We start from the raw sequence: 25,171 nt of genomic DNA, 5'->3' as shown, positions 1-25,171 counted from the left end.
AGCAATACTTCCTAACATCAGGCTGCTCAAATTAGAATGCTATAGTATTTAACATATACTATTGCTGAAAATACATCCTTTACTGATACGTTTTCATACAGTTATCACTTTTAAACACAACAAACACCCCTAATAACGTTGAAATAACAACAACGTGCTACGAAACCACCATATAAACAAGACTCATGCCTCCGTACCACTGCAGTAAAAGACTGACGTCATCACTATGGAACTGTCGTGTAGCAGGCCGGAGCTTCGAGTTGGCCGTGGCTCAGCACCTCCAGTCCATTAAGGAGATAGTTGATTCGTTGGACTCAAATGATACAGAGTCCATTGATACTGCTGATATGCACCGTCAGGCCATCAGTTACTATTAATAATCTTGGCCATAATGGCCAGTATTGGGTTCGTGTTGACTTAATCACATAGTATTGACTAGGCGGATTGTCCATCTCTCTATTTACCGAATCCATGAGTTGGAAGGAAATTTTGATTTTATATTAGTGCATATTACCAGCTTATCAGAAATGATCACGTCGCTGGAAAATGCCACCTCTTCTGTGAATAAGTCACTAAAAGTTTTTGATGAAACAAAATGTAATCTGCTTTCCGTTCCTGACAATGTAGGACAAAATATAAAGGAAAATGTAGCTAATATAATTTCAGGAATCCTCTGTACCAAAAGCTGTGCAATATTAGAGACATTTACAAAATAAAATATTAATTAAGGTCAGTGAAATCAATACTTGTATTACTCATGATGAGTTACAATTGGTCAGTACATGTTTTGACTTGTTTCAAGTTATCATCAGCTGATAGACAATAGTAAAGAATAAGCATTCTCTTATAAACTCAAAGACATACATAAAATATACATTAAAAACATACGAACCTTCATGAGGATGACTTAAAATTAGTGTCCCTTGAAAACAGTGGAATGTCATGTTAAATTCAATGTACATACCGGTACATAAATTAGTTGACCCTTCTGAGCAATTCTTAAAATTAACGTTTCTTAAAAAAAGTCATGTTAAAACACTGTACATCAATTTGGTGATGAATGTGTGAATCCTTTCATGTAGTTTGAAGTTAAACAATGTGTGTTGTTCATGGAATGGGGTTATAAAATATGTTAAAACACTGCACATCTCAGGAAATTCTTAAAAATTCATGGTTCTTCATGAAGAGAACATCCTGTTTGAAACACTGTGTTTTGTTGGATGTGAAAAGCATATTCATTTATTTATTTTTTGAAACAGAACATAGATCTTAGTTTGATTGATTCCTTCCAAATAGAAGTGAAAATTTCTAAATTGCAATGTTGAGAAATGTAGATATTAACTATGATGTGGTCAACATGTTGTTGACTTGACATAATAAGATTCTTGATTTTTATTATATATGTCCTTGGAACAAACTAGATACTCTCTTATCCTCTGATGTTCTGTCAATACGGCCCAAAATTTTTAAACGAATGAGCTTGGAAAGCAGAAAAATGTCTGTCTGTTTGTTCCAAAAATATTAGGAAATCTGAAGGATGGGCTTCAGATGTCTTGCTTTTAGGTTTTCTAGTATTCTTAGGTTAGATACAGTAAGTCTCTGCCTGATTTGTTGTTGCCATTCTTCACAATTGAAGATACTTTGAGTGTGAAGAGAGCTGCCATCACTGTTTCTACTGAAAGATTTTGTGGTTTCGAAATGCTGTCTTGTTACTGCAGTTGTCCTTTATCTTTTTTTATTTTTACTTTTTTTATGTGCAGAGTGGATGTTGAGCTACAGTAGTGGTTTGGATCATTATTCCCTGATATTCTCACTTGTAAACATATCTCCCGTTTTGGGAGATTTTCCTCCTCTTCTTAACTTCATAACCTCAGTTATTGAGTGATCTTCAGGGAATTCTTGTGTGCCCGTTTTGTGAGGCTGTTAAATGTTGTTTGTAAATCATTGTCTGTCTATTAAACAGATTTACAAGAGCAGTGGAAGGAATGGTATCCCACAAAAGCTTACAAGCTCAACATGAGGAGCAAGCCCTCAGGTTCTGTGTTCATGAGCCTTGGACTCATCTTCATGGCAGGAGGGTATAGGCACCATTTCGGGAAGCATCTGCTCATGCCAAGCCATGAGCAAGTCCATCTGCATAGTGACTGGCTGCCTGAGATGGACTCCAGTGCACCCCCTCACTGTTATCGTTCCTCCAACTATGCATTGTGTTGTGACAGGCGGTAGAGAGGCAAAAACTTGAGAAGGACCCCAGGCACACCTGATATTCAACCATATGGTGAAACCCTGTCTGAGATCCATAAGGAGCTTTATACTAAATATCAGGTGCGTGTCACTCTGGAAGAAGACAGCACTGATTCAGGAAGGCTTTCTTTGTAAAGAAAAACTGAGCAGTGAGCATCACTTACCACATGCTACTTGGTGGACCTTAAACCAGTTGAGGACGGGAATGTCAAAAGTGCAGAGGCAATTTTGTGAAGTGGAACTATGCTGCAGATGCAAGAATCTATTGGAGAGAGATCCAGTCACCTGCTTGCTTGCTTGCTTGCCAAAAGATGGACTTCTCCACTCAGAAAGATCTCATGCTTACCACGGACAGAAGGATAAGAGCTGTGGAGTTCCAGAAAGAATTTAATGTCTCTCCCAGACATGGGAATGTGAACTAAATAAGCTTTAGCTTCATGTCACCACAAAGACACGCACACACAAAATGCTGTCAGTTGTGTACACTATTTTATTTACAAATTATATATACATATTCTACACATGCGCTAATAAATCGTCATCTTGACAAACATTTGACTGCTACAGTAGCATGTAAACAGAATCACAACACGAGTTCGACTTCCACACAAGTCTCTTTAAAACAACTCCACTCTACTCCCAAGACTGTCTCTTTATATACGTTGCCTGGCCAGGCTTCTAGGAGAATATGACTCAACTTGTTTTCTCGTAATTTTGAGAGTCTCCAATAACCTATTTACAATGAAAAGAATTTTCTATACAATTCTAGTGACAAGATGTGTTGTTTCTGGACTGTTACCATGTGTTGCACAACATTGCAGAGGATTTATATCATAATATATACAGGTAATAATAAATTATTAATTATGTGTTCTTACATAAAATAAACTCATATTAATATACATAGAGCAGATATTTCATGACATAACCTCACAAATAATACGATCGCCCGTACAGAACTACGTAAATAATAAACAAATAGATATAAACAACTTCATAGCCACACCTCACAAGTCATAATAATAATAATAATAATAATAATTTTTAAAAAATTACCATCGAGCTTGATATTTCCATTATTTACTCATGGGTTAGAGAATTGTTTCCAAGTTATACTAGTCCATTACACTTGCATCAAGCTGTAAGTCATTGCAACTTGAAGGAAACAGAACGTTTTAACTGATGATGTTTTTGACTTTGGTGCAAACTTCAAGAATGGAGGCTCTACCTGGCACCAGCAAAACTGAAGTTTCCTGCCTCTATATAATTAACAAGATGGCAAACTGTACACTCCAGCTATCTTTCACCGGTAAAGTTCTTGGGTACGATAATCACCCTAAATATACACTGAATGGCCAAAAGTCATGGGAAGACACTGAATGTGATGTTAATAATTATTTGCTCCTCCGCGATCCCTAAAAATGGCAGCAGTGCGGTGAGGCATGGACTCCCTACAATGTGTTGGCAGGAGGGATCTGGACCCACGCATCTTGCACTGATACCCGTACAGTAAAACCTTGTTAATTCAAAGTCGTTGGGACTCAAAAATCGGACTTCGAATTACGTGATTTCGAATTAACCGCCAATCCGCAATCCAGAAGTACCAACCCTTGCTGCATTACAAAATATTCTAAGGCCCATTACTGCATGCAGTTAACCTTGATTCACAGTTTATACCTTTCAAATGCCATGAAAAAAGAACATAACCTCATGCAACGAAAGAAAGAAAGAAAAAAAAAAAAAGCACAAAATCTATGCTGGCTCCCATGTGCAAGTACTTTATTCATTGGATTACTATAATGTATGCATTTTAGATGCCTTGTATTTACACAGAAAGTACCCGATGCCCTTAAAATCAAACTTTTCTATGACTATCCTTGTACGATTTCCCGCCATGGTACTTCTCTCGTACTTCAGAAATGTAAACACTTGCCGTGTCCAAAGTATTCTAAGACTCATTAATATATGCAATCACCTCGATTCACGTTTTAAACCTTTCAAATGCCATGGGAAAAAAGCTATTTCCGACATGTATCCAACAAGGTGCATTTACAATGTTTAAATAATGCACTTGGATAAATCACTGACAAACATAACCTCACGCAACGAAAGAAGAAATCACACAATTCAAAGACGAGGATAAATTATGCTGGTTCCCCTGAGCAAATGCAATTATTTTTTGGATTTCTCTACTGTTTGCATTTTTAGAAGCTTCGTACTGGCATGGAAAGTGCCCGACGCCCTTAAAACATTGTGGCTTATCGAACTTTCCTATGGCGAGGGGTTAAAGTTTCTGGCTTCCATGTGCATTGCAACGCACTACAATGACCCCCATCCCCCACTCTTGTACGATTCCCTGGCTGGCACTTTCTCCTTTAAAACCATAAGACCGTTCAGGCTCGCATTAAAATAAAGCAATGCAGTTTCATCAGCAATGACAATATTGGTCGGTGCCTACGAATTTATTATATGAGCCAGTTTTTCTTTAACTGTTGGCACCGCCAGTGTTTGCGGATTCTGTTTTTCCGCACACTGCCTGTTGCGTGATATTATAGCGTTCCTTAAAAGTTTGAATACAAAAGAATTCAGATTTCATTCAACTTAGTAATCATGAAGCGCACTGTAGACCCACCGAAGTGAGTGTAAATACGGAAAGCTACGGTACCCCTCCACGTTCCGGAACATGCGTTCTATTATGACGCGGATAAATTTCAAGTTTAAATTACTCTGTAACATACTATTGTTTTAAAATGTAAAGGCAGTTTCTAATTAAAAGTCTGAATTTCGGTAATGGGGCCAACATTGTACGTCGAATTACGAATTATCCGTATTTCGAATTAACAATTTAAATAACATGCAAAACTGTATCTCGCGTTTCCGGGAACTAGACCTCCTTCACAGGATTTTGAATTAACCTATTTCGAATTATCGAGGTTCTACTGTAATTGGTCATGTGTAGTTGGTTATAAGCTATAAATTTCATTTTTGTTCCATACTGAAGTGCAGTTATAAGAAATAAATTGACAAATAAATTGTACCTTTTCAGTACAATGAATGAAAACCTACAACCTGATTTCCAGTCTTTGACCGGGTCAGGGATGTAATGAATGAAACATATATATATATATAGGCTGTTGTTACAATGGGGTCGCCACTCCCATGGTAATTTATTAATGACTGATAAATGCTATGAAATGATTATGGAGCGTGTTGCTGGAATGAAAGATGACAGGGAAAACCCGAGTACCCGGAGAAAAACCTGTCCTGCCTCTGCTTTGTCCAGCACAAATCTCACATGGAGTGACCGGGATTTGAACCACGGTATCCAGCGGTGAGAGGCCGACGCGCTGCCGTCTGAGCCACGGAGGCTCTTTCAGTACAATATATCAAGTAAATAATATTACATCAGTCTTGGGACTAGTTTCAGCCACTTAGTGACCATCTTCAGCCCAATAAAAATTAAACAGATTATGTGATAACTAAAACATATGTATATACCAGACAAACACAATGTTGCAGGAATAATTACAGTTGAACCTGCTTTATACCTACAGTAACTCTGTTCTGCGTAATTCGTATTTGTACGTAATTTCCTTTAGGTCCCGGCAAAATGTAATTTAAACGCGTGTTAATTAAACCTTATTTATACGTAATCCATTTATACGTAATTCACTGTTATATGTATTAAGTGTCAGTGAAATATAACTAAGTTTTGCGTAATTGTAATGAGCACATGCTTTTTAAAAAGAACTTACTGTATTTACGAAGTTTCCTCTATGTCGGCGTAGGCGGAAGCAGAGCGGTCAGGTTTCGGTGTTGAAACAAAACATTGTTTCGCCGAGTGACATTGTTGACCCTTACTTACGGGCGGCTTAACAAAGGCCAACCGAGCAAGACCTCCTTCGCTCTCTATCTCGCTCCTCCTCTACCTTCGTCATTTTTGACATTCACAATGCCACTAAAGATTAAGATGCATTACAAGCAAAGTGGGCGTTTTCGGTGCGCAGAACAAAAGAAAATACAGTAAATTTGTTTGAATATGAGAATTTCTTTAATGGGAACAACGGAGAAGTAAAATGTCCACGGTGCCGGTATCTGGTGTTTACTGTTGAACAGTAGTTTTGTCATTCATTTGCTTTTCATTAGTCATGGAGAACAGAAAAAAGGAAAAGTTATACCCTAGATGAAAAAGTAAAAACTTATAGAAGAAATGGACGCTAATCCACACAAAACAGGAAATTAAATTGCTTCAGACTTAGGTATTGCTTATACCACGCTGTGTAGTCATCAGTATGGATGAATTTTTAAAACTGAGTTCAAAATCAGCAAAGCACAGCCGTCAGCAAAAAGGAAGGTACATCGATTTGGAGAAAGCACTTTTCATATGGTTCCATCAAAAGCGGGCTGCAACTCTACTAATTAGTGGCAATATACTGAAGGCAAAGGCAATAGATTTAGCTAAAATAATGAGTATCACTGCTGATTTCAAGGCTTCATCAGGATGGTTGCAAGGATTTAAAGATCGTCATGGAATCACAGGGAGAACAATTTGCGGTGACTCAAAAGCTGTGGAAGACGTCACGGTGCAACACCGGAAAGAAGAGGTTCTTCCGGGTATCGTAAGCGATTATCAGCCTCCAAAAATCTACAATCTCCTTCCTAATAAAACATTAGCTGAAAAAGGTGACTTCATGCCATGGAAGGGAAGAAAAGTAAACTTTGTGTAACAGTACTTCTCGCCACCAATGCAGATGGGTCTGACAAACGTTCTCCACTTGTGATAGGAAAATCGAAGAATCCGAGATGTTTTATGGGTGCGAAAACAAAACCTACGGAATATGAATCCAATAGAAATTATTGGATGACTATGCTTCTAATGGAACAGTGGTTGAAAAAACTGGACATTTAAATGGAAAAGAAACTGAAGAAGATGCTTCTTCTTATGGATCGATGTGCAGCACATCCACCTCAAATCGTTCTGGAGAATGTCTGAGTGTGTTTTTTCCCTCCTAACAGTACCAGTGTTCTACAACCGCTTGATTTGGGCATCATTGCAAATTATAGAAAAATGCCGGTTCAGCATTTAATAACACTGAGTGATGCAGGAAACAAACCTCTCCATTAATTCGCTACAAGCCGTGGACTTTATTTCGGCTGCCTGGAAGCAGGTGTCATCCTCCACAATCAGCAATTGTTTCCGCAAAGCTGGTGTCTTACTAGAAGAAGCTGCCTCTAATGATGGTATGGAGACGAAGTTTTGTCTGGCAATGAGCTAACGCTACCAGAGGGTGTAGAATTCAATACTTTTGTGCATTTCGATGATAATCTGGCTTTATGTGGAGAACTACCGGATGAAGAGATTATTGCTGATGTATGCCAACAACACGGTGGTGATGGACCAGCTACAGGCGATAGTGACATTGATGGAGATGTGTGTAGGCGGTACATCAGTGTGAAAAGTTGTAGTGAAAATGCTTTGAATTCATTACTAAGTTTGCAAAAGGAGGTTTATACTCTTAATGCAAGAAAAGTGAAACAGGCCAAACTATCTGATTTGATTAAGGCTGGACCAAGTTCTAAATAATATTTTCTGTCCTAATGTATTTATTATTTGCAAGTATTTACACATGTAGGTCTATTCCATTGGTTTTTCAGTAAATATGTGATGTATTGTGTAAGTCTGATTTCTAAGTAATTCTGAGTTACAAGTAGCTTTTTCTCTTCCCCTTGATATATGCATAAGTCAGATTTAACTGTATAACATCAAAATACATATAACAGAAATTATGGTTATGATCTTCTTGCCATAATATGATGTCTTTAAGTTGACTTATGACCTCAGGCAAAGAAGTGAAGCCAGAATTAGGAATGAATAAACATACAGAAAAGAAATTTAAAAGGAGAAAAATTATTTATGAGACTCGCCTCTAATGTCTGATGTAGAATAAGCACTGACTTGCTGGAGGAAGCAGGCAATGTAAACAAAGGAGTAGATGGGGAGGAGAAGAAGAGAAAGGGGTGTCTAAGGTGGGGCTGAAGGATGTGAAAAGAAAGACTGCTGCTGAAAGGGGAAATTAAAAAGTTTATAAAAGAAAGAATTCTTTTTATCTGAGACATGATCACTAAAGATAGAAATTAAAAGGTCAAATAAAATGTTTGATTTCTCTGAAATTTCATTTGGATTTAAGTTAGGATTGAAAAACTGTTCCAGATGGATAAAACAATTTTCCATAATATTGAACAGGGGGCCATGGGACAGCACATGGTTGATACTAACCATAGTTCATTAATATCAACCAAGACATGAAAATTCTTAAAGTTATACAAAAAAGGTCCCCTGCTCAATATTATGGAAAATTGTTTTATCCATCTGGAACTGTTTTTCAATCCTAACTTCAATCTAAATGAAATATCAGAGAAAGCAAACATTTTATTTGACATTTTAATTCCTATCTTTAATCATGTCTCAGTAAAAAGAATTCTTTCTTTTATAATCTCTTTAAATTCCCCTTTCGGCAGCAGTCTTTCTTTCCGCATCCTTCAGCCCCACCTTAGACACCCCTTCTCTCCTTATCTATGCCTTTGTTTACATTGCCTGCTTCCTACAACATGTCAGTGCTTGTTCCCTATCCACTCCTTTGTTTTCATGGCCTGCCTGCTTCCTCCAGCAAGTCAGTACTTGTTCCACATCAAACATTAGAAGTGAGTCTCATAAATAATTTATTTTCTGAATGTTTATTCATTCCTAATTCTGGCTTTCATTTCCAGATTTACTTCTTTGCCTAAGTCAACGTAAAGACATCATATTATGACAAGAAGATCATAACCATAATTTTTGTTATATGTATTTTAATGTTATAATTATTCCTGCAATATTGTCTTTGTCTGGTATACATATATTTTAGTTATCACACAATTTGTTTAACTTTTGTTTGGCTGAAGATGGCCACTAAGTGGCTAAAACTAGTCCCAAGACTGATGTAATATTATTTACTTGATATGTTGTATTGAAATGGTCAATTGTCAATTTATTTTTTGTGTGGTTGGTGCGGGGTTCATGGAGCATACACCAGCATCGACAGCATCCCATAAATGCTCGATTGGATTAAGATCAGGGGATCTGGAGGGCCAATCCATGGTCGTAACTTCACTGGAGTGCTCGTCCAACCACATGTGTGTCACCACAGAGCAGTCACATGGCGCATTGTCCTGTTGAGACATAGCATCTCCATCAGGGTACTCTAGGGCCAGAAAGGGTTGCAGATGGTCGAAAAGAATGTCCACATAACGTGCACCTGTTGGCACTCCCTGCAGCCAGACAGTGGGGCCTAATTGCAACCATGAGAATGCCGCCCTGACCAGAACTGAGCCACCTCCTGCCTGGACACAACCTTGTTGACACGCAGGATCCATAGTTTCATGGGGCATATGCCACACTCGCATGCGCCCATCAGTTCAATACAACTTGAACCAGGATTCATTGGACCATACCACACGCCACCATTGTCCCATGGTCCATTGCCGATGTCCACGGGCCCATGCACGTCGTTGAGCTCTGTGTCAAGGTGTCAGCAAAGGGACATGAGTTGGTCGTCGGCTGGTGAAACCTATGGGGTGCAGTTGCCTCCTTACATTCCTAGTAGGAATGGGTTCCTCACTCCCAACATTCAACTGGCAGTGATCTGACTCACAGTAGCCCGTGGAGCGCCCAGTATGATTCTGCGGAGGCAACGTGATGTCCTGCTTTTATATAGTTACCAAGATGGCAAACAGTACACTCCAGATATCTTTCACCAGTAAAGTTCTTGGGTACAATAACTACCCTAAGTATACACTAAGTGGCCAAACGTCATGTGAAGACAATGTGTTGTAATCGTTCTGGAGAGATCTGGACCCACGCATCTTGCACTGCTGCCCATAATTGGTCTGTGTAGTTAGTATGGGGTTCATGGAACGTACAGCAGCATTGACAGCATCCCATAAATGCTCGATTGGAACTTCACCAGCCGATGACCAACTCGTGTCCCTTTGCCGATACCTTGACACAAACAACGACTAAATTCTGACACCCGTGTGGTGGCTTATGCGGGTGGTAACATTCTCTGTGCGGTATTGAAAATCCACCCTCGACACTGTTGACCTCGGAAACCCTAATTCGCATATAATCTCTGCATTGCTATGACCCATGCGCCGATGATCATCCCATCTTCAAAGTCAGTTAGTCAGTTAACTCGCGAGTGTTGCCATCTTCACGACACTGGAGTCTGTGACAGACTGCTCAGCCATGTGGCAGCTAGCCGCAATGCTCAGGAGTCATACATGGCACATTTTCTAATGGGACACCCCTACCCATGACTTTTTGTATTAGAGTAACATTAGATCAGACACTTTCCTTCTGGCAGCGCTTAGCTAAACACTACTGCTAAGATCAGAAGTCGATATCGAGGTGGTAAGTAAGTAAGTAAGTAAGTAAGTAAGTAATTCGTCTTTATTCGTGGCGAAGTTAGGGCTCAAGGCCCTCTCTTACACTTAACCACAATATTTAAAATGATTAACGTACATATAATATTTAAATGCAACAGATCTTTTAAAATAATATGGTACTAATAGAAAATTTGGAGATTGTAATAAAAAACTATTATAGAATGTACAACACTACAATCTAAGTGTACATGATAATAAATATAAAACTAACACTAGTGATAATAAGAGACGGAAACACAGAAAAAAAACCTATAACTGGCAAATATATTTCTAATTATTATGAATATATGCTCATTCACGCACTCATTCACACTACACACATCGAAAAGTCAGCTAGAGGTATTCAGAAAGTGATTTCGGCAATCCATCTTAAATCTCCTACGAGAACGCAAATCCCTAATGGTAGCAGGTAGGGTATTCCACAGCCTCGCGGCAGTGACTACAAAGGAGCGGTTGTAGGTCCTGGAGTGACTGAGAGATATTGTTAAACAGGAGCCAGATCGTGTATCGTGGTTATGATAGGAGGAGAGGTAATTAAATTTTGAAGAGAGATAATTCGGTACACCTGTGATTAGAACTCCATGCAGAAGAGACAACATGTGGAGACTGCGACGCTCATGAACACGAAGCCATGACAACTCCCTGTAATAAGGTGAAATGTGAGAACCATATCGCAGCTTAAATATGAATCGAATACAGGTGTTCAAATTCCGTTCAAGCATCTTGTTACTGTCTTGAGATATGTCCGTAAGTACAGTGTAGCAGTAGTCTAGAATTGGTAAGATTAGGGATTTTACCAGTTGTATTTTAAGATTTTTTGGAAATATAGTAGAGTAGCGTTTGAGAGGAAAAAGGGATTTCTGCACTTTACGGCATGTATTTGTCACTTGTTCAGTCCAGTTGAGGGTCTCAGTCATTATAACGCCTAAGTTTCTTACTGACGTACAATAGGGCACGACAATGTTATTTAAAATAATTGGGGGTACATGTCTACTTTTCAACAAGTTGAGGTTTATTTTGGTACCAAATATAATAGCCTGAGTTTTGTTAGGATTTATTAACAAGCTATTATTTTTTGCATAGTCATTCAGTCGTCGTAAGTGTTTCTGCAGTCAAACTAAGATGTTCTACCTTTGGTTTGATTTTCCTTACAGCCGGGCTGAGTGGCTCAGACGGTTGAGGCGCTGGCCTTCTGACCCCAACTTGGCAGGTTCAATCCTGGCTCAGTCCGGTGTTATTTGAAGGTGTTCGAATACGTCAGCCATGTATCTGTGGATTTACTGTCATGGGGACTAAATTCTGGTACCTCAGCGCCTCCGAAAACTGTAAAAGTGGTTAGTGGGATGTAAAGCCAACAACATTATTATTATTATTATTATTATTATTATTATTATTATTATTATTATTATTATTATTATTATTATTATTATTATTATTTTCTCTACAGCTGAATATTATGCTTCACTTTGGGTCAGCAGCTGCCACATGGAATTTGTGGGCACGCAGTTCAACAACATGATGGGGATCATTTCAGGTGTAGTGAGATAGCTCTTACCCACTGACTTTCTGTCTTAAACAATGTCATCTCACCCGCCCCACTTTGTAGATCACAAGTACTGTTGAGAGAATACTCAAAGTAAAACAAGAAGCCTGACTTGCCCATTCATTTGAGTATTTCTGATCTCCAGAGAAACCACCTGAAATCTTTTCACTCATCAATCACCCATGCACAGTAGTGTAATTTCAACCCCATTGCCCAATGGAAGGAGGAGTAGACTTCAAGAACAAATTTATATCTTTAGCCTCTCCTACATTCAAATTCGAAGTTTGACCTGACAAGGAGAACTTGGTCCATTCTTACTTGGATCCATTGTGGCCATGGTGCCTGCCCTGCAGCTTTTTTAAGTGTGGTAAAATCCAGTCCCCCAAGTGTGACCGTGGTGCCTCTCAAACTATCAAACACATTGTAGGAGAGTGTGATAGAAGAGCCTATTTTGGTGACTAGTCTGACTTTCTTGGAGGGAAATACAGGGGCACTGGACTGGATACAGGCCTTGGACATTAAAATATAACTCTGCAAAATGTTTTTTAGTCTTAGCTTTTGTATATAGCTGCCTGGTTTGAAAATGGGAAACCACAAAAAACCATCTTCAGGGCTACCAAAAGTGGGGTTCAAAACCACTATCTCCCGAATGCAGGCTGATAGCTGCGTGATCCGAACCGCGCAACCACTTGCCTGGTGTGGTGATCTCTGTTAGCCTTTAATAATACTTTAATTAAGGCCACAGTCGCTGCTTCCCCTCCTCCTCCTCCTCCTCCTCCTCCTACGATTACTTGGGGTTAACACTGCATGAGGATTGCACCCATATCTACGGTCAGATGCCTGTCCTGACACCAAACCTATGTGGAGGAATGGTCCATGTTTCTGTGGTGGTTTGTAGCGTGATATACTGAATATATGTGGGGATGTGCGTTAAGACAGAACACAAACGCCTAGCCCTCAAGCCAAATGAATTAACCACACATGGCTAAAATCTCCAGCCTGGCGTGGAAACAAACCCAGAGCCCTCAGAACCAAAACCACTACACTGGCCATTCAGCCAAGGAGGCAGACAATCTATAATCCTGCTCATTTGCTATGTTATCTTTGTGTATGTGAATTTAACAATCTTAGTTAAGATGGCCATTAAAAAGGAAACATGGTACCTACTGCCAGTTTTCATGTCTTGACTTACTAAGACTGCTGTTGCCCAGCCAGATGGCATGTAAATTTTGAGAGTGCCACATGGTCAGGGACAACATTCCCAGCCATATTGCTTGGTTTTCGTGACCTGGTCTACTGCCTGATAATAATCAGATAACATTTTTGCTGGTCTCACGAAGACAGGTGGACCCCATTCTAGCCGTCAGTGTAGAAGTTTAATAGACTGATGGGAAATTGAATCCGGGGTCTCCGAGTAAGAAGCAGGCATGTTACTCATGCACCACACGGCTGGCAGTTGCCATCTATCTACAGAGAGTTAAATTAGCATTAAATTGGGGACATTAGCCTATGAGTAACTAAGATGAGATGGTCTATTCCTTTCTCCTTCATTTGCACTTTACAGAGAAAAGTGTAATGCTTTTAACTACTGTGTAATATGTCAGTAAGTGCCAGGTTTATAAACGAGATGTAAACAGGGAATTACTTCCTTCTTCCCTATTTCACTTTTGAACATGGGTGCAGAATTTGAAATCTGCTGTTTATAATATTTCCTGTTTGTTCTGCCTTTCAACTTCCCATGCCCGACTGGTGTTTTAGAATATTTTTCACTAAATTTGGTGTTGTGCTTGTGAGAAATTATGTTTTATTGATCTTATTTTACTGCAAAATGGTGTTTTATAATGTCATGTTGATATTGAATTTTGTGTCAGTAATTCAGATTTGGAATATTTTCTCTTTCTAGATGTTGAGTTGGGTTTCTCTTCCCTTCCATTACCTTCTTGACAAACTAGAAGCAATTTTGCCTTCCAATCTCCTTCAACAGCTCTCGAGGATATGAACTGATGTGATGAAGGAACTGAATTGCATCGTGATGTGACACGAGTGATGTACAACCTATGCACAACAACATAAATCGCATATTGTGATAAGTGATATAAGCAATTATAGCCTATGCACAGCCATGAAATGGCACCTGAAGTAATAAGTCTTATGCAAATTCCTTTTTTAAATCTTGGTACTATCTCAGTTAAAAATTTGGGTATTGTAGTACACCTTTCTTAAGAAGACTGAGTAGCAGTTAAAAATTTGCTGTTACTTTACGCAATTGTTAGTGCAAATAAAAAAGTACAAGTACCTCTTTGTGTGTGTTTGACATGTACTTATGTTTCTGCTCTCTTCCAAGCACAGTAACAAATTTTGACTGTATATATGTGGAGAGTGTTGTCAAATTTTAAATGCCGATAAAAATCTTGATGATCTTCTGGATGACATCAATTACTGTTAATACTTTTGTTTTGCCAGTGTTAAATATTTTATTTATGTATAATTTTATACAAGTTATTTACAAGATAAAATGATTGCTTGTGAACTTTTTTTCCTTTGAAGTTTGACCTTTACAAATCCCTTTTTATCCTGAAAAGATAAAAATATACTCATTTGAAGAAAACAAAAACTGATAAAATGATTAGGATTTTGATTTCACCTTTTGTATATCTGTAGGAAAGGCATGGCGAAACAGCGATCCTTTAGCGCGAGTGCTACAGGTGTGTTCCTGCCTGCCACACCGGGCGTGGTGGTGTGGCAGCTCCTCTTTCCACCTGTATTTAGCAAATGATCCTTTTTCTTTTAAACTCCTCATGTGACTCAATAATGCACTACTCTCTCTATATTCTATTCTGGTAATAATTGGTAAATGGTGTGGCACTCTCTAGTCTTCGACCTTCATAATCTCAGGCAACGCATTCCTTGAACATAGCACCATATCAGTCGCACTACCCCGTCTGCCAACATGTCAAAGGAGCACATTTTTCAAATTTCTCATTCTTCAAATGAAGTTATATACTTTAAATTAACACACAATGAGACTATTATCTCAAGTTCATTATCTCAAGATTTATGTCACATGTTCAGTAATTTTACATATCAGAAAACAATGCTTTATTAAACACATAGTTTATAACCCTGTATCGTTTGTATTACATTATATACTGTACTGTTTTACTTCTCTCAAACACCCCTAGATTGCAGTAGTCACTAACAAGTGGTTCAGTGGACAGTCAGCGTTGTGAATTTTTCCCACGACGACGACCAGCAGCTCCTTGTGCAATCCTAAACGTACATATTTACGATATCCCCCCCTCTCCTCCCCCGCCCACAAGTTGTTACTACTGGTTGTGTGCAGCACAGACATGCACTAGGCAGCACATGTTCAAGTATTTGAAATATACTAATAACACCAGAAGGAACGTAATTTGAGAATTTAAGTGTAGGCCCAGCTTTAGAGCCTTTCCCCTGGACAAGAGTGTATGAAGAAATTGTGTCCCAACTTCTACATAACTAATCTATAATCTTATGTTCATATGCAATAATCATAGAGGAAATGATTGCCAGAATAATTCATTCAGTACTGTACATCTGTACATATGGGACAATTCTACAAACAGCAGAACTACACATACACAGTTTGATGCACCGACATGTTACAAGCGCTCACTTTAATACTTTAAAATGTGCGTGAATGGCATCTGGAACTGTGGGAATCAGTTCTTCTGATTCCAATCCTGCACAGAATGTTGCGTGTGAGTAATCGGTTTGGCAATGACATCACCAATGTGCAATGTAGCGAGTTTTTTTCATGTATAATATGAGAGTATTTTAAAATAAAAATTGGAATAACGTTTAATTCTTGAAACAGAGGCATCCAGGTATAAGGAGGGGTGTATATATCAGGGACCAATACATACATACATACATACATACATACATACATACATACATACATACACGTCGCCACAATCCTCGATTTGCAACTAGTGTTGTGGCCTCATTTAGTTCTATACCTCTTATCTCTAAATCGTTAGAAACAGAGTCTAACCATCGTTGTCTTGATCTCCCTCTACTTCTCTTACCCTCCATAGCAGAGTCCATTATTCTCCTAGGTAACCTTTCTTCCTCCATTCGCCTCACATGACCCCACCACCGAAGCCGGTTTATGCGTACAGCTTCATCCATCGCGTTCATTCCTAACTTGGACTTTATCTCCTCATTCCGAGCACCCTCCTGCCATTGTTCCCACCTGTTTGTACCAGCAATCATTCCTGCTACTTTCATGCCTGTTATTTCTAACTTATGAATAAGATATCCTGAGTCCACCCAGCTTTCGCTCCCGTAAAGCAAAGTTGGTCAGAAAACAGACCGATGTAAAGATAGTTTCGTCTGGGAGCTGACTTCCTTCTTACAGAATACTGCTGATCGCAACTGCGAGCTCACTGCATTAGCTTTACTACACCTTGATTCAATCTCACTATATTACCATCCTGGGAGAACACACAACCTAAATACTTGAAATTATCGACCTGTTCTAGCTTTGTATCACCAATCTGACATTCAATTCTGTTGAATTTCTTACCTCCTGACATCGATTTAGTCTTCGAGAGGCTAATTTTCATACCATACTCATTGCACCTATTTTCAAGTTCCAAGATATTAGACTGCAGGCTTTCGGCACAGTCTACCATTAAGACCAAGTCGTCAGCATAGGGCAGACTGCTTACTACATTTGCACCTAACTGAATCCCTCCCTGCCATTTTATACCTTTCAGCAGATGATCCATGTAAACTACGAACAGCAAAGGTGAAAGATTACAGCCTCGTCTAACTCCTGTAAGTACCCTGAACCAAGAACTCATTCTACCATCAATTCTCACTGAAGCCCAATTGTCAACATAAATGCCTTTGATTGATTTTAATAATCTACCTTTAATTCCATAGTCCCCCAGTATAGTGAACATCTTTTCCCTCGGTACCCTGTCATATGCTTTCTCTAGATCTACGAACCATAAACACAACTGCCTATTCCTCTCGTAGCATTTTTCAATTACCTGGCGCATACTGAAAATCTGATCCCGACAGTCTCTCTGTGGTCTGAAACCACACTGGTTTTCATCCAACTTCCTCTCAACGACTGATCGCACCCTCCCTTCCAAGATGCCAGTGAATACTTTGCCTGGTATACTAATCAATGAGATACCTCGATAGTTGTTGCAAACCTTTTTGTTCCCTTGCTTATAGATAGGTGCAATTACTGCTTTTGTCCAATCTGAAGGTACCTTACCAACACTCCACACTAATTTTACTACTCTATGAAGCCATTTCATCCCTGCCTTCCTACTATACTTCACCATTTCAGGTCTAATTTCATCTATTCCTGCTGCCTTATGACAATGGAGTTTTTCTACCATCCTTTCCATTTCCTCAAGCATAATTTCACCATCATCATTTTCCCCCTCCCCACGAGCTTGGCTGTTTGCAACACCACCAGGATGATTTCCTTTTACATTGAGAAGATGTTCAAAATATTCCCTCCACCTCTCTAGTGATTCCCTGGAATCTATTATGAGTTCACCTGAATTACTCAAAACACTGTTCATTTCCTTTTTCCCTCCCTTCCTAAGATTCTTTATTACTGTCCAGAAAGGTTTCCCTGCTGCTTGACCTAGCCTTTCCAGGTTATTACCAAAATCTTCCCATGACTTCTTTTTGGATTCAACAAATATTTGTTTTGCTCTGTTTCTTTCATCTACGTACAAATCCCTGTCTGCCTCGGCCCTTGTTTGGAGCCATTTTTGATAAGCCTTCTTTTTACGTTTACAGGCTGCTCTCACTTCATCATTCCACCAAGATGTTCGCCTTTTCCCATCTTTACACACAGTTGTTCCTAGGCATTCCCGTGCTGTTTCTACTACAGCATCCCTGTATGACACCCATTCACTTTCTATATCCTCACTAATCATCTCGCCCTGGAGATTTTCTACCCTTATTCGTTTGCAAACAGATTTCACTTTCTCTACCCTAGGCCTAGAGATACTTAGTTCACTACAGATCAGATAGTGGTCTGTGTCATCGAAAAATCCGCGAAAAACTCGTACATTCCTAACAGATTTCCTGAATTTAAAGTCTGTTAAGATATAGTCTATTGTGGATCTGGTACCCCTAGCCTCCCATGTGTAGCGGTGAATAGCCTTATGCTTGAAGAATGTATTCGTAACAGCTAAACCCATACTAGCACAGAAGTCCAGCAAACGCTTCCCATTAACCCATTTTAATGAAATGTCTTACTGGTTGTTCCGAGAAGAAGTTAGTGGGACGTAAAACAAATAACATTATTATCGGTTGTTGCGAGTAGTAAAGCAAGGGGGCTTCAAAAGTAATGGGAGCTAAATCAGCATTATTCCCAAGGGTATCAGGTTACATCCAGGTCAATGTCGTTTGGCATAGTCTGGCTCCATGGCTAAATGGTTAGCGTGCTGGCCTTTGTTCACAGAGATCCCAGGTTCGATTCCTGCCAGGGTTGGGAATTTTAACCATAATTGGTTAATTCCCCTGGCATGGGGACTGGGTGTATGTATATAAATTAGTTTGCTGCATGATTTCATTTTTACAATTGGCTTTACGTTGCACTGGCACAGATAGATCTTACAGTGATGATGGGATAGGAAAGGGCTAGAAGTGGGAAGGAAGCGGCCGTGGCCTTGATTAAGGTACAACCCAAGCATTTTTCTGGGGTGAAAATGGGAAAACAAGGAAACCATCTTCAGGACTGCCGACAATGGGGTTGGAACCCACTATCTCCCGAATGCAAGCTCACAGCTTTGTGCCCATAACCACACACCCAGCTCGCTCTATTATTGTCACAAAAGGTGGAATAACATTCAAATGGAGTGCAATTACTCATTGTAGCAGCGTATGCGTAACTTATACCACATGTACCCGTGAAAGAAAATTGTGCGTGACTACCGACTGGAATTTGTCAGATGGGAACAGTTTTACTTTCTGATAGATACACTATTCAGAACATTTGTTTCGCTAGATGTTGACAGTCTGTTCAAAACTTCATCTTGGAGACCAACAGAAATATCACTGGTTTGGGACAATACAGTTGCATAAAGTTAAGTTTCCTTGCTCCTCACTGCTACTGCTACTCACTGCTGATATTTTCTCAATATCCTCTGATGAAGATGATGGTAGGTAATGTGGATCTACATCAGAATCATTGCAGTAACTATTACTTGACTCCCGCTTCTGATCTGTAAACCGAGAAATGATATCAGCGGTACACACTAAAGTATATACTTCATAGATTCCGAGACAGTAAGTACAAGTTGAAGTATAAATACATGCCTCTCAGTAATCGCAATGCAAGTTCCACAAGGCTCCTCCTTCGTTTCATTATCCAACACTGTATAACACAACACTTCACAACATTATTAGGCGCACGCTAGTGTCTGCTTGTGCGACCGCCTTGACCCCAGCCGAACTGCTAGGCCACAGCGGACACCTGTGTCCGCCTTACTTTATTCTAGCTTTTTAACATTGATTTTTATTTTTGTGTTAAAAACCAAAGTAAAATTAAAGTTTCGGCCACAGAGCAAAACTTCATAATTTTTGCTTGGCGCTCAACATGTTATTCGCACGAGAAGGAATGGAAGAGTTTTAAAGCTTCACAATAATCCTTTCAACAGAAAAGTACTCACATTTTAATTAGTGATTCCTTGTTTATCATCTTCTGGTGAGTTGTAGATATAACTGAGAAACTGGAAAGTTGTAAAGATGCATAAAAAGTGTTAGTACATTCTCTCATCTCTAGAATAAATTTGTATAGTGCACTTATATGTAGGGTGCTACAGCGTGCTGAACTCCAGTATTACTCAGTTGCTGTGTGGCATCTCCTGGCCTTGTAAGATATAGTAAGCATTGGGCAGAAGCAACAGCTATACAATTTTCTCAAGGAATATTTAGAGTAAAAAACTCATTGTTAACAAGCTAAAAAATTACCCTCGCATGAATTTTCAGCATTCTCTAATAATGATAAAAGCATTGGTGACTGGTGATTATATTATTAGTAGTGCCACAAAATTCAACATTTGTAAACAAGTCTTTCAATGTTGCAAGTACAGACAGTGCATATTTACCTATGCTATAAGTTACATAACCGGTCTAGAAAACCAAGAATAATGGCCGAGAGGATTTGTCGTGCTGACCACATGACACCTCGTAATCTGCAGGCCTTCGGGCTGAGCAGCGGTCACTGGGTAGGGCAAGGCCCTTCAGGGATGTAGCGCCATGGGGTTTGGTTTTATAAGCTACATGAAATCACATTATTTAACTCTGCTATTGTACAAGATCATTCTTTTAATGAAGTATCAATTGAAACGAATTTATAAACTGAGAAAATAATATAAATATTTACTTTAATCAAAATGCATTTTTCTTGAAATTATTGAACAAATTAACAACTTCTCAGCAACAAAATAATTATGAAGAAAATGTATGTAGAGCCAAAAGTATTTGTTCCAAAACCTTGAACAACACCTTTAAATGAACTAATATGAATGGTACAGAAAGTAGCACATGCTTGCCTCACATAGGAATAAATAACCATTGCTATCACCAACGTACACACAAGCAGTTGGTCACAATTTGAGTTTCTGCAAAATGCCTTACCTTCATCTTCAAGGCCACTTTACACACATAGGAAGATGTATCAGCCACACCCTAAATTATTACACATAAAATAAAGTTAGCAATTTTGATAATCTGTGCTTGTGTTCTGGTAAGTAAAGGTAACTGTATCACCAACACACATTAATGAAGCAGAGCAAAATTCATAGCAAAAATCCTAGATTTGTACATTACAAATAGAGAAAGATCTATTTCTGTTGCTAATATGAGTTTTTAAAAAAGTCGCTCTATGTCTGTCTGAAGATGAGAACGAAGAATATCTTGTCATTAAAAGATATAAAAGTCGTCAGATACAGTGACAAAATCGCTATATTGGTAATACTAGATGTTGAAATATAAAGCAGTTTGACACGTACTGCAATCTAGGTGATGAAATTGAAGCGCTGCTCCACACAGCTGCTGGCACTCCCTCAAACCCTAACAACACATACAAAACCAAGCCACACAGTCATTTGTACAGTGTCTAATGTGTGGAAGCAGTGCCCATGAGATCTGGCTGACACATTCAGACAAGCAACACCAGAGCACATGTGGATTTGCATCATCATTCAAATGAAGGTAGAATAAGATTTGCATACATTTTCTTTAATTTTAGAACATGTGGTTAACACTAATTTTCAAAGATATTAAACAGGGAGGAAAAGGCATATTCTTTCTTTATTACTGTTACCGTGTTTTAGCGGTAGTTATGCGTAAAAGAAGGTGCGGGTGTGAATGGGTTTCAAGCTACGAAATTATAGTGCATGTAAAATTAATTTAAAATTTAACAAGGTTATATTTCCTTTTCAAAAACAAAGCAATAACAGACATGGCAGGTACAATGTAGCAAAACAAGGGGAGTTACAATATTTACAGGTTTTGGGCTTCACGCCCTGACTTCAGCGATCAGCTCAGTTTTACCACAAACACAAGTTTTAACAGAGGGGCAGAAAACCCCATTCATCCCTAGGAGCCCCTGGCTCCGAATTACACAGAAAAGCCTCCACGAGGCATATGACACTCCATTTCAAAAGAGCGACCCGCTCTCAAAATTTAAGCCTCTCAAAGGCCACACCAAACTCTACCTTCAAGCTGTCCTCTAAGGACGTATTCACAGGGGTAAAATACCCAACCTACTGAGGTCTATTGAATGAAAAAGAAAGTTGATTACATGACCTCTAAAATAACAATTTGAGAGGAGGCTAACCGCACTCCTGATACACTTTGTTTAAGATCTACTTGGCACTAGGCCGTTAATACAAGGGCTAATCCCATACTACGGAGGTGACTTCAGAAAATAACAATTTACATTACATCACGGAAGAATTGGTTTGAGAAAATAAGTCCACCTCAAAACAATATGAGTGGGAACTCGAGAGGGTTAGCACTCTCTATCCCAATATGTGGTTTAGAAGATAGGATAGGTACCAGTAGTCTTTACATTTTAAAGGAAGGTTACATGGTGGAAGGCCTAGAACCCGCCCCGAAGATTAAACTGCTGAGCAAGCAAAGAAAGAAGTTATTACTTGGCCATTACCTTGTTGTAGACGCCGCCGAAGAAAGAGGCGCTTCCCGCCTCCTGCTATGTACTTAATACACTGAAAGATGGAACAGAAGTGGCCTGGAGACCCTAAAATCAGCAGTTTATATCCTCTCGCGGAAGATTCTAGGCGTTAGGGGAAATAAAACACCCTCCCACAAAAATTTTATTGGCTAGGGAAAAGAAACCCCTACATAGAGGAAAAAGAAACACATTATTGGGGGAAAATTAATTAAAGAAATTCGGGATTGGCTAGATCCAAACTAAGGGGAAAAAGAGGGGTATACAGCCAACTTAAACCATAACAGAAAGAAATTTAGCAAGGAACAAACATTTGAAATAAAAATTTCTTCAACAAAATAGTTCTTTGATTTCGCACTAGGTTGCACTATTGTAATTCTTCAGTAGTGTCCTCTAGAAGAGAAAGTTCACACTTCTTACTTCAAGCGAGACAAAAACACATCAAAAGTGACACAGTTCAAAAACTCAAAATTTTCCACGTGGTGACATCTTCTGAGAAAGTAGAGAATTAATAGAATAGATAAAGTTCAACCTTCCTCCAGAAGAGGAGTTTCAACTGGCGCAACTTTTAAATAAACGGTGTAGAGGTGTACCGCCCGGTACAGACCTCCCCCCCCAAAAGTTCCTCCAGGGGTGACACATGAAATCAGTTTGAAACAAAGTCCAAGTAATGATGTTGATACGAAGATAGATAGCAGAAGCATTTACAAGATTTCTTAATTCAGTTTCAAAATATTGTTGTTGCAGGTGAATGAAAGTCTTTATGTTTGTAGAATTTGAATTTCTGAAGATAAACTTTTAATACTTGAAATTGATGAAAAATTTGGCAATGTCCACCAATTATTGTTGTTGAATTCCCAAGTGTAGTTATTGCTTATGGTGACTGTCCATGTAGTTGATGTAGATTGAGTCGGATGGCCAGACCGGCCGTTGCAGCTTGCGTCCAACGGAGGCCGCTCGGACCCCTCAAGTACCCTGAGATACCGCTCGCCCGCACTATGAGGGGAGCAGAGGAGTTGAAGTACGCCGCGCCCGCGGTGAACAGATACAGGCTGCGGGCATGTAGCAGGTCGTGCGCCGCACATCAGCCTTGGCCGGGAGGAGAGTTCCGGCTCGCCGTGCACATGTCGTCCTCGCTGGAGAGGAGGGGGCCCATCCCCCTCCCCAGTCGCCGCACGGCGCTGCGCGGCTGCGGGGGCGCTGAAACATTAAAGCTAGGCGGCAGAATTGTGTTGGACTATCATCTTCTTTGAGGGTACAGGCTTGTGGAGAGGTTGAGGGGCCAGCGGCGTGTAGATATCCATGGCATTTACTATTATGAAGCCACAGTGTAAGGTGGAGCAGGAGACGGGAGCGTGGTAATGGCCGTGGCAAGCACAGGATGGCAGTTTAACGGGTCGGGGCAGGTTTTACACAAGGCTTACATCTAAAACCAAAATATTACAGAAGGGGCAGAATGCCTTAAAAGTGAAACTCAAAAAAAATATAACCTTCATATCCTTTCAAAATAATATGAAGCAAGTTAACACAGAAATTACACCGGTTTCACCTGGGACAGGTGAACTCTAAATATCCTCTCGGTGGCTGGATTACTTAGCAATAAGGTAACCGGCGTAAGAAAATCGAGAATGATACAAGGCCCATGAAATCTGGGGGCAAGCTTGCCCGCGGGAACAAAATTTTTGACCATAACCTGGTCACCTACCTTCAAAGTGGTGGGTCTCCGTCCATGATCATACCTTTCCCTAACCTTTTCATGAGACACTTTAAGATTGGCTTTAGCCTTCTTCCAAAGATCTTTAATGTTGTCCGGATCTATTGTCTCGGGCAGAATGTCATTCAGAGACCAGAGGTTAGAGAGCGGCGTGTTGGGAACGAACTTAAACATCAAAGAAGCTGGAGTAAATTTGTGTGATTCATGAACCGCCGAATTCAAAGCAAAAGCTAACCAATGCAGGGACGTGTCCCACCTAGAATGATCTTCATGATGATAGGCAATAAGTGCGGACCTGAGATTACGGTTAACCCGTTCAGCCAGAGATGGTTGAGGGTAATAAGCGGAAGTAGTTACATGAGAGATGGACAAGTCAAAACAGAATTTACGAAATAAATTTGATGTGAACGCCTTAGCATTATCAGATACAATATATTGGCACGGACCAAAAGAAGCAAAAATAGAATTTAGGCAAGTAATGGTGGACTGAGCGGTAGCCAGCTTAGTCGGAAATAACCAAGAAAATCTAGTAAAGCCATCTACGCACACAAAGATGAACTTGTTAGCATTACCCTTTGACTGGGGGAAGGGTCCTACATAATCGATATACAGGCGTTCCATGGGGCGCGACGCTTGATGCGAAGACAAAAGGCCTACCTTGGTGGACATGGTGGGTTTACTAAGCAAACAAGATTTACAAGCTTTTACAAGTTCACGGATTTCACCGTCCATACCTTTCCAAATGAACATTTCACGAATTTTTTCACGGGTTTTAAAGATTCCAAGATGCCCTCCTAATGGGGTCTCATGATAATACTTGAAGATCATAGGCACAAGAACAGCTGGAACGACAACTTTCATCATCTTGTCATGCCTCGAAGGGCAACATAAAACACCATTCCTCAGAACATAAGGGACAACATGTTCCCCAGAAGAAAGGGTTTCCATTATCGGAGCCAGCGTC

General features: G+C 39.6%; 1 protein-coding gene across 6 annotated transcripts in view; it reads left to right on the top strand.

Moving 5' to 3' along the window:
- LOC136862726 (protein ST7 homolog) overlaps positions 1 to 14,802 on the top strand; it is a 374,644-nt gene extending 359,842 nt beyond the window's left edge. For all 6 annotated transcript variants that reach the window (XM_067138951.2, XM_067138952.2, XM_067138950.2 and 3 more), the window contains one exon: positions 14,175 to 14,802. In XM_067138951.2, coding sequence (XP_066995052.1) covers positions 14,175 to 14,270 — 96 coding nt within the window. In that variant the 3' untranslated portion in view covers positions 14,271 to 14,802. The remainder of the gene's footprint in view (positions 1 to 14,174) is intronic.
- Positions 14,803 to 25,171: the final 10,369 nt, after the last annotated feature.

This window comes from Anabrus simplex, chromosome 2 (genome assembly GCF_040414725.1).
Source record: "Anabrus simplex isolate iqAnaSimp1 chromosome 2, ASM4041472v1, whole genome shotgun sequence".
Classification (NCBI taxonomy): domain Eukaryota; kingdom Metazoa; phylum Arthropoda; class Insecta; order Orthoptera; family Tettigoniidae; genus Anabrus; species Anabrus simplex.
The sequence above is the reverse complement of the archived record's forward strand: the minus strand, read 5'-3'. Positions and strand labels throughout refer to the sequence as shown.